Here is an 11,558-nt window from a genome sequence, read left to right on the forward strand (position 1 = left end):
ACTACACTGAAATAGTTCATTTGATTTAAAGGAAAGCCACATTGGGTTATCTGCTGTGACCAACATGGAGAATGAAACCTCTGACTTTCTGCTGTACCACAAAAGGAACAAAGTGATAAAAATACCTGTATTTCAGTAGCTTCGGAAATACATTCGTGAGAATGAGTAATTATTATTGTTATTTATGCAAATGATTCAAATCCACCAAAATAGATAGGTAGATATTGTTCACACAATAACCTTACGACAAGTAGCATGGTAGTTGCTGTTGTTGTTGTTTCGAGTTAAGCACAAAGCTATAGAATGGGCTATCTGTGGTCTGCCCACAACGGGTATCGAAACCCGGTTTTTAGCGTTGTAAGTCCGCAGACATACTGCTGAGCCACTAGGGGGCCGTATAGTAGTATAGACTTTAATTTCATAATATTACTTCTATACGCAATGAAAAATAGTATCAAAGTCCATTTTCAGAACAAAGCAAGATAATATAACTAACAAAATAACGGGATTTCTAGACTACATCACATACCTAAATCAAGTGTTAGCGTTTATATGAATATAATAGTATTGTCTGTTGCATATCCATGTAACTGCTACTCGGGTGTGGATGGATTTTCAACAAAATTATCAGTATTACATTTTGCGTTTTTTAGACTTGTTCCTGTTGAAAAGTTTGTTTGTTTTTGAATTGTGCCCAGAACTAAATGAAGACCATCTACGCCAGCCGTCCTTAATTTTGCAGTGTAAGACTAGAAAGAAGGCAGCTCGTCATCACCCACGTCATCACGAGTAGTGGGATTTACCGTAACATTATAATGCCCCCACGACTGAAAAGCCGAGCATGTTTGGTGTGACTGGGATTAAAACCCGCAACCCTCAGATTATGAGTCGAACACCTTAAGGTTCTTAATAACTCGAAGTGTAATGTCTTTTACAAAATTGCGAGCATAATTTTTGATAATGAAAAACACACAACTGAGATATTTTTCATTTTTATTGCAAGGTTTTAACATAAAAACTTCCTCTGTCGACATTATTTCAAACTTCATACATAAAACCACCTACACGAGTATTAATATAGTTTTGAGATCTGAAGTAATGGATTATAATATATGTTGTACTCGCTTTACTCACTTTCAAAACTAGAACATGCTCTGATATTAAAACATAGTAACTTGGCTGAACTCGGGAAAAGAGCTCCAGTGTCAAAGTACAAAAGTCAAGTCGATTGGGTATAGGAGGACCTCAGCCGTCGTGTCTAAATGTTCAATGAAACTGATACAGTTTTATTTTTCGGGATACATATTATTAGTAGGGGAACACAATGATTTAAGCAAGGTTATAGAAAATGTCAGTTACTTGCAGTAACACAAGTTTGGATAAAAAAACATCGTTTTCTTACAATAACATAAGTAGGGATATAGATAGTGTCAATTAGTTATTATGACATAAGTATGGGTGAGGAAAACATAATTTACTTACAATGACATAAGTAGGAGTATACAATAATATAAGTAAGGGTATAGAAAACGTCAGTTACTTACAGTAGGATAAGTAGGGTAAATAGAGCATCATTTACTTATAATTATCATGTATTAGCTTAACCCTCCAAGGCCGTCAGGATAAAAGCTGCTTAGTAGTTATAGATATTCACAGATACAGACGTACGAATATGAAGCATTGGATATGTATACAAATACAGAGGTATTAGCACGTATTTTGTGGTATAAAGTCAGTAGAGTGGATATACAGCCTTAGAGTGTTCCATCTCATGTCTGAAGTAAAGCTACTTTAGATGCTATCTTATATATGTTGCGGAACGTGGTGTCTGTGGAGCATTTAAAAAAGCTGTGCACGCAGGCAAACCTCAACATTCACTTTTGAAATGACGGAAATAAAGACATAAACAGCGTTGATGCCAAATTTTGTTTTTCAAGCAAAATATTATACACTGCACTATTAGGAATTAATTATACAGTATTTCACATATCAAAATTTGACGTAACGTAAATAACAAAATTGTAGATTTATTGTGTGTTATTGTTGAGCATCTCTTAGCATGGTTGAAATGTTCAACAATTATTTTCTGTGGAAGGCGATACAAGCAGCTCAAAGCTTTGGCTCTAAGTGACACCAAGAGTGCAACACAATTAACATTTTTAAAGTCTATTAAGTAATTTAAATTGACAGGACGGGTGCATTTGCTTGTAGTGTATAAAGTGTTATTTGACTGAATGTATTACCAAGCCTTATTAACAAAAGATGAACTAGAAATACATAAATGAAGGACAAACTTCAGCAGCTGAGCTAATTTATCACGGTTATTAATTATTAAATAGAGAACACAGACTGCTACAGTGATGCCTAGATAGAGATTCAGAGATAAAATAAACTACTTACATAATACAAGACCCGCAACTGAATTATTAGACCTGTTCGCTGGATATACTGTAATCCAGAGATGTGGGTCTTGCAGCTTTTGCTAAGAGTGTAAAGCGTTGAGAAATGTTAACTAAACATACATATTTCAGTAATTCGGTACTCTACCCTAAAGTATGAATAGGCTGAGTAACTGAGTGACGTATTAGCGACGTCAGTCACAACTATAACAATTCAGTAAGTAGTCACTATGCGCCTGCTAACTGCACACACTACTGTAGCTTACTGAATAGAGATGACATATGAAGAACTGATAATCCAGCAGAAGGGTATCCTACACATATGAATGTGGGAAAGGTCCGACTGTTTCCTACAGGAAAAAACCTTACCATCGCTTACTGAAGTGTTCTGCTACACTCACAACTGTATGCGTAACAGATATCCCAACATCACTGTAACAGAAGGTATTTTATCTCAGGTTATTTCACACTGTATATTTCGACTGATTACTTAGAGATGAAAGTCTAAAACCAAACAATCTGGAAAAATGGAATGAGGTCGTTTTAACCCAACTAATTGTAAATATTGGAGATTAGTGTGAGCAGAGAGAATGTATCTGGAGATCGCGTAAAATAATAAAAGGGGCATTCTATTAAATTTGAATGTATGCATCACTGAATGACTAGAGATCATTAGAGGAGACAACAACAAAATCCATTACCTGATTGTATGGATTATTTGATATGATTGGTCAGGGATCCCAGATGAAACAATAATTCATTAAAACACATTTTACCTAATGCTGACTTGATACATTCTTCGAAATTTCAAGTAGACGTACCATAATTTAGCAAAGAAAATTTCTAATCATTTTGGCTGAACTGACTTGGACTTATAACAGGAAAGACCCAAGTTCCCGAGTGAGAAACTTTACCATAGTTGACTGTATGAATGTGTTTTGGTAATGATGGATAAGATAAACTTTTAATGGAGAAACATTAATACTTGAAGGAGTGTTTAATCTTATCTGAATCCACCACAGTCTGGCCAACAAACTAAGTAAAAATGGCCACGAGGGATGGTCGTTTTGTAACTTAGCTTAAATCACAAAGCTAAACAAACTGGGTTAATAATAGGGAGAACTTTATATAGTCACATTTTCTGAAGTCAAACTTCAACGTAGTGGTTTTGTCTTTTAACGTACCTGTGAGTACTTGTGGTTTAAATGTTATATGTTATAGACGTTGCATTGTACATGTGTTATTAGTAAAAATCTGAGATTTTTATTACCAATTTCAATGGACCATAATTTTCTAAATGAGTATTAATTTAGCTTATCAATATTTACTTGAGATATTGGAACACGAAGCTGTAATTTAAACTTTCTGCAAAAGGAATTAATTAATTACAGGTTCATGTACTCAGCGTCTACATGTTCAGGGAGAGAGAAGTTTATTCACCAAGATGTGTTTGTTGTTAACAACCAAAGTAAGTAATGGGCTATCTGTGCTTTGCTCATCAAGGGTATTTAAACCTGGTTTCTAGCATTGTAAGTCCGTAGACATACCTCTGTGTCACTGGTGTGGGGGGTATTAATGAAGGTATGAACTAATTCTCAGCTTATGCATGTTCAGGAGGCAGGAGATTTATATGATATATTTTTCAAAGGTTCAAACACTTCTAAAAAGTGAAACCTCTTTAATGTAATATTGAAAAGAAATTGAGCCGATAAAATAATTCATTCGAATAAGAATGCAAAAACCACACCTAGTTTTCAATTAAGTTCGAGGACCAAGAAAAAATTCCTTTGGAATAACTATGAAGAAAAAACAAAACAAAACATTTGTGCGTTAACGAAGCTATTAACAACAGCCAAAAACATAATAAATATAGGAAAGCTAAATATGTTTGTATGTTCATTGTTGATTATGCAATTTTTATTGTAATTTGTTTCCGTGTTAATCGTTTACTTAGAAACACACTCAACACACATTCACTGAAATAAACATCACATATACGTTGTTCTTCCCAACATCACTATATATTTATGTGCCAAGGTTTTCATATTTACTTACTCATAAGCCCGAATATGTATTCATTTATATCACATATTCTAGGTTTTTATGTCTCTGTTATCATCTTCGGTCGAAACAAAAAAAAGTTCTATCGTGTCAACAGATGTCACTTCTCTTCAGTGAATTGATTACAGGACAGAGTAAATAATATACCGTCAGATGTCGCCGTTTAACCACGAATCCATCAGCTTTACGTTTTCATTTTCTTACTGACTCACAATTACAAAATCAGAAGCGACGTGAGTGATAAAGATGTCATCTAACAAGATACCAAGGAAACACCAACAGAAAAAATTTCAAATGGTCACCAGAGGACGCTCGTGAAGCGCTGGCATCTCTTTGAATAGCAGCTGGGTTTTCACCTACAGGCAAAGAAATATTAAAAAAAATAGACCGTAGTTTTATTATTTTCTACTAAAGTATTTTTAGTTCGATATAAGGTTTACCAAAGTACATTGAACATTATTAAAAATAATGATATTCGTAAATTACTTTAAATTACTAGCTTTTCAGCAGCCTAAACAGTACACAAATTGATAACATATTAGAAAACCACCCCAAAAATTATACACTGCACACCCTTTATTAATTCCAAGAAGTTACGTTTCATTAAAAACGTTTGCATATTAATTTTGTCAGGTTTAATTAATTATGTGTGTAATATCTAAGGTATACACGTCATAGAATTACGTCTACTAATTAGTCTTCCACAAGTTAATTTGTATGTTACAGCTCCAAAGTTTCTGAACCAAACTACAAATGTTATTTACAACCCAATTTTACTCACGAAAATAAAAATAACAACGTATATATATATATATATATATATATATACTTAACGCTTCAGAAACATCAGTTTCTCGACGAGATCTGTTAATTTCTTTGCCTTCTGTGCCTCATTCCTATCTGTTATCTAATACTATTATTTTTTACGTGAAAAGTAAGAACAACTTGTCCATATATTGAGTAAATAACCATAAACTTTGAATAATGTGACGTTTCCTTTATTCACAGTACAGGGGATGAAAGGTTACTTTTCACATAACTTCTTTAAGTAACCAATTACAAAATACTTTATAATAACGTTTTGATTCGAATTTTCCAGAGGGCCAGAAATTGAGTAAAATAAAAATGTAAATATATAATAATTTAAGTATGCAACTTACAAGTTATAAACATTAATGTGAGTCTTTGTCAACTTATTCGTCCAGGTTAAACTTTAGAAATCACAAATATACTTTTTAAATACCTCATCACGTTTTAAAACTCTACCATTCTTTACAAAGGAAACACGTGAACTTCTTTCTCTTTATCTATATAACGATCGTAATTTTTATTGTCTTGTTTATTTTTTATATTTCGCGCAAAGCTACTCGAGGCTATCTGCGCTATCCGTCCCTACTTTAGCAGTGTAAGACTAGAGGGAAGGCAGCTAGTCATCACCACCCACCGCCAACTCTTGGGCTACTCTTTTACCAACGAATAGTGGGATTGATCGTAACTTTATAACGCCCCCACGACTGAAAGGGCGAGCATGTTTGGTGAGACAAGGATTCGAACCAGCGACCCTCAGATTACGAGTCGAGTGCTTTAACCCACCTGGCCATGCCGGGCCTTAAGGTGTTCGACTCGTAATCTGAGGGTCGCGGGTTCGAGTCCCCGTCGCACCAAACATGCCCGCCCTTTCAGCTGTTGGGGGGTTATAAAGTTACGGTCAATCCAACCATTCGTTGGTAAAAGAGTAGCCCGAGAGTTGGCGGTGGGTGGTGATAACTAGCTTTCTTTCCTCTAGTCTTACACTGCTAAATTAAGGACGGCTAGCGCAGGTAGCCCTCATGTAGCTTTGCGTAAAATTAACAAACAAAACAAACGAACGCCTTAACCCAACTGCCCATCATAATTTTTTTAACCTAGTTTCTTGATAATGCAATGGTTTATCAGTGACACTCACAAAACAAGAATCCATCATACAGTTCACTTAATATTCTTAAAAGTTTCTTTTTCAGCAAATTGTTAGTATTGTCTATGAACAAAGACAAAAAGTAAATAAAAACAACAAATTTTGAGCATACATAAACAACAAACAAACTGTAGCGATACAGTGAAACACATCTAATACAAACAAACTGTAGCGATACTGTGAAACACATCTAATACAAACAAACTGTAGCGGTACAGTGAAACACAGCTAATGCAAACAAACTGTAGTGATATACATCTCGTAATTGTCTGATATTTCATTCAAGGTAATAACATTCCACACGCTTATTTTTTTTGCTCTGAAAAGTTCGCACGACTTCCTTCCAGCGTTAAAACATGGAATTCCCTTAACTAAAAAATCCGTTTACAGTGTCCAATGAACACATCTAAAGCAGTTATGGTTGTTCGAAAATCTAATCTCCAAATCCCTCAAGGGATAATGTTGAACTAAACAAACCTAGTTTTCCTTGTTAAGTCTTGCAAATTTAATTAGCTCTCCAACTCTGCAGGAAGAGACGAACTCTTAATAATTCAATAAGTATTTCGCAAAACCTTAAGCATGGTGTCAAACAACACCAAACAAAGTTTCAACCATTAGCAACAACGTAAATTTCCCTTTGGAAGAATGAATAAAAGATTAAAACCAACAGGGAAGAACCTTTTGTCCCGGTTATGTTGTTGTATAAGTCAAATAACAAAGTGTTGTTTAAAACGAAATGAATAATAATATGGAAGAGCTCAACTGACCATTTCAGAAGAGATGAGAAAGTACATCAGATGTTTAATGATATAATTAGTAACTTTGACGTTTACATAAAAAGTTTCGTTCAAAACGTTAATGTGTTTGTCTTATAGCAAAGCCACATCGGGCCACCTGCTGAGCCCACCGAGAGGAATCGAACCCCTGAATTTAGCGTTGTAAATCCGTAGTCATACCGCTGTACTAGCGGGGAGGGGGAGCAGGCGTTCAAAAAGTACTGGAATATTTGATTCCTGATAGGATGTATTGATTCGTGTTTTTATAGAAATATATAAACCTCTGAAAGAGAAAAGTTTCGAGTTTCGAAAAAATTCAGAACGTAACAAAAGCATCGCTAGTTATGGAATATCTTGTTTGTTTGGTACTTGTTGTGAAAAGAGCTGAAATCTTCAACATGAGTCTTCCACACATGTCTCTGTGATACAACATGAGTCTTCCACACCTGTCTCTGTGATACAACATGCGTCTTCCACACCTGTCTCTGTGATACAACATGAGTCTTCCACACCTGTCTCTGTGATACGACATGAGTCTTCCACACTTGTCTCTGTGATACAACATGAGTCTTCCACACCTGTCTCTGTGATACAACATGAGTCTTCCACACCTGTCTCTGTGATACAACATGAGTCTTCCACACCTGTGTTTGTGATACGGCATGAGTCTTCCACACTTGTCTCTGTGATACAACATAAGTCTTCCACACCTGTCTCTGTGATACAACATGAGTCTTCCACACTTGTCTCTGTGATACAACATGAGTCTTCCACACTTGTCTCTGTGATACAACATGAGTCTTCCACACTTGTCTCTGTGATACAACATGAGTCTTTCACACGCGTCTCTTTTCTCGGTAGCCAACAACAGCTGAGATCATTGACCTGGATGCGGCCGATAAAGACTGAACACTGAACGTTTTTCGCCAATAAGACTATGTATATCACATTTCACATAACTAGCAGAGCTTAAAGGTGTCATTGTGTAAACTGTATAGTGTACCACTTCGTCTCATGGAAACAAGCATTATGCAACAGAAATACTTTTAAACGTATCTACTTGTAAGAGTCTTCCCAACACTTGAGCAAAATCTTTTACAATCCCCCCTTACGCACATTATAACACAAATATTACAGACACACTTCAGGTGTTTTTCATCATATAATGCACAATTGTCTACAATTTTCCTTTTCACACGTCTTAGTACATAACTTACAAGTTTAAAAGAATAAAATCGGCATTTATATTTTCTATAGGATAGTTTAGAGTGGTGTACAGAGAACTTTAATATTCGATGAAACTATGTATTTTATTAGTAGATATTGGTCTGGAAATAACGGATGAAATTCTTTACTGTACATTTCTGTAGACACAGATTGTGAAACGTTATTAATGATGTTCGAATTTACTTCCGATAATTCCAGTAATATTGGAGAAGGTATAAATAATCTACAATGTATATCATGTATATAATGTGAGGTTCTTAGAACATATAAAAGAGCTTTCTACTTCTATTCATTGCTGAAATAATAATAAAGCATTCTTTTTCACCAGAACATTTTGGTTTCTCAATGAACGTAGTCACGAATTCTTATGTACTTGTATTTCTTTTTTGATAAACCTCTGTTTAGAAACGTTACTCAACATCAAAAATTAAACGTACTTTTACCTGATATTTGTTTTATGGTTAACTAAGAGAATGTAGGATATTTCTAGGTTTAAATAGCAGCATTTAGGGTAATTTGTTTTATAAACCAACACTTTAGATAACAATACAGAGTGAAAAATATTAAACGATTATTTAGCTCTACACATCCAGTGCTTTTGTTGGCATTTTTATTTTACTATCTATCACTATTTTTATTTTGTTAGAATAATTCATTAGAATGGCACTAACCTTGTAAGGATGAACTAAAACGATGCTATTGTTACAATGTTTAGTGTTATTAAACATGGAGAACAATAACTTAGAATACCATGGTAATACGCCATTTTAGCTTTTTCTCAATTTACCAAAGTCTTGATAGCAAAGGTTGTTTTTCTGCTTAACAATTACGATACTATTGTTAATTCTCATTCATTACAATATTGTTGTTAGTTTTCATCATTCAATACGGTATTGTTGTTAATTTTAAGAAGTAGTTACATTTTAGTTCTCACCATTCATTACGGCATTCACGTCAGCTCTTATCAGTCATTACAATATTGTTATTAGTTCTCATATTTTATTGCGGTATTGTCTTTAGTTCTCTTGAAATATTACAACATTGTTGTTATTTCTCATCGGTCGCTACAATGTTTTTGTTAGTTCTCATAAGTCATTACGGTATTGTTATTAGTTCTTATAAGTCATTACTGTCAGTTTTCTTCAATTATTACAACATTGTTTTATTTCTCATACGTCATTACGGTATTGTTATTAGTTCTAACCATTCGTTACCATATTATTATTACTTCTCATCATTAATTACGATATTATTGTTAATTTTCTTAAGTTATTACGATATTGTTGTTATTGTTTATATTCATTGTTTATTATGATATTGTTGTTAGTTCTCATCTATCATTACGGTATTGTTAGTTCTCGTCATGAATTACAATATTATGGTAGTTCTCATAAGTCATTACGATATTTTTGTTATTTCTTATAAGTCATTACGATATTTTTGTTATTTCTTATAAGTCATTAAGGTATTGTTTTTATTTCTAGTTCTCAGCAGTTATTACCATATTGTTGTTGGTTCTCATAAGTCAATACGGTACTGTTGTTATTGTTAGTTCTCATCATTCATTATGATATTGTTATTGGTTCTCATAAGAAATCACGGTATTGTTGTTAGTTTTTATAAGTAATTACGATCAGTTCTCTTCAGTCATAACAACATTTTGTCATTTCTCATCACTCGTTACGATATTGTTGCCAATTCTCACCATTCATTAAGATATTGTTGTTAGTTCTCGTTAGCCTTTACGGTATTGTTTTAATTCTCATCACTCAGTAGGATATTTTTCATAGTTCTCATCATTCATTAAGATATTGTTGTTAGTTCTCTTAAGTCATTATTGTATTGTTTTTAGCTCTCACTAAGTTGTTTGTTTGGTGTTTGGATGTTACAGATCTGCATAAACATGCTTCATTCGTGTCTGTAAAGATTCGTCACACAAGATCTTGACAGATGTGCGCCAAATACAAGAAAAAAAATTGTGTCGTGTAGCAAACTTAATCATAGCAATTACCATAATTGCAACTTAAGCTGATTCTAAATTCTGTCCACAAGTAATAACAACATTGATAATAAGTATTCTTAACAACGTACGGAAGTCAGTAAGACAAGGATTAAATGGCATATTAGATGTCTAGAAAGTCAGTGGAAGATGTAATATTAATTTGTTTTCTTTAAACATTCTTAATATATCAGCTTGAAGATTAACCCTACTTTTCAGCGTACTTTATTAGTTTTCTCTTGAAGCTTAGAGTTAACAATAGTTCCACAATGACCCATTGGCTTTTAAACAGTTTTTTCTAAACTATTTATGCCTGCAAATGCTTATGACTGTTTTTTATTGGGTCCTTAGTAATACCAGTCACAGAAAAATACCAGAAAAATATTGCAATTAGTTCCATTAATTAGAGCTGGAGTTTTTCACGTATTTTATAAAAAAAATCAATTATTTATATTATTTTATTGAGTGAGTTTTTTACACTAAGTGCTCTAGTATTTACCAACATAAAATTACTCAATACGGTACTAGGTGTGGACCGACCAGAAATCAATGGTATAAAAACGAACCGGTAATCTGAAAATTAAAATTCAGTTATGCGCTAACAAGAAAAACTGGTTTAAAAACTGAATTAAAAATAGAAATTCTACAGCCATAAACATGCTTACCATTTAGAAAGAACACTGAAATACTAGTTGCGTCAGAGTTGGAAGGCCCACAAGTATAATTTCCCGAGTCGGTTGGTTGAGCATCCCTGATGTAAAGTGTACTTATCGCAGCGTCGTCCTCTCCTTTCTGAAGAGATATCTTTCCTCTGTCTCTATCATAGTTGATCATTCGATCATTGTGGTACCAAAAGACAAAAACTGGTGGTTCTGGACTGTCGCTGATCACACAAGTGAGATTGATAGAAGTTCCTGTTTTTACGTATAGAGGGCGAGTACCTAAGATCTCTGCTTTGGGTTCTGAAATTAAAAATTGAAGTTTTTATATGTATATATTTTATGATCATTTCACATAGGTTTTGGCAAAAACGAAGTATATGTACAAAATACATAATTTTTCGATAAGCTTCTATAAGTTGATTTTGGATTTTGTGGCTAACTTCTTTCAACTGTGGTAGATCTCCCGGACTTACGATGCTA

General features: G+C 33.9%; 1 protein-coding gene across 1 annotated transcript in view; it reads right to left on the reverse strand.

Moving 5' to 3' along the window:
* Positions 1 to 981: 981 nt before the first annotated feature.
* Positions 982 to 11,558, reverse strand: part of LOC143238285 (zwei Ig domain protein zig-8-like) — an 86,590-nt gene continuing 76,013 nt past the window's right edge. Inside the window, exons 4-5 of the mRNA XM_076478378.1 lie at positions 11,082 to 11,378; positions 982 to 4,816 (exon numbers count right to left, since the gene is read on the reverse strand). Coding sequence (XP_076334493.1) covers positions 4,710 to 4,816; positions 11,082 to 11,378 — 404 coding nt within the window. The 3' untranslated portion in view covers positions 982 to 4,709. The remainder of the gene's footprint in view (positions 4,817 to 11,081; positions 11,379 to 11,558) is intronic.

This window comes from Tachypleus tridentatus, chromosome 13 (genome assembly GCF_004210375.1).
Source record: "Tachypleus tridentatus isolate NWPU-2018 chromosome 13, ASM421037v1, whole genome shotgun sequence".
Lineage (NCBI taxonomy): Eukaryota > Metazoa > Arthropoda > Merostomata > Xiphosura > Limulidae > Tachypleus > Tachypleus tridentatus.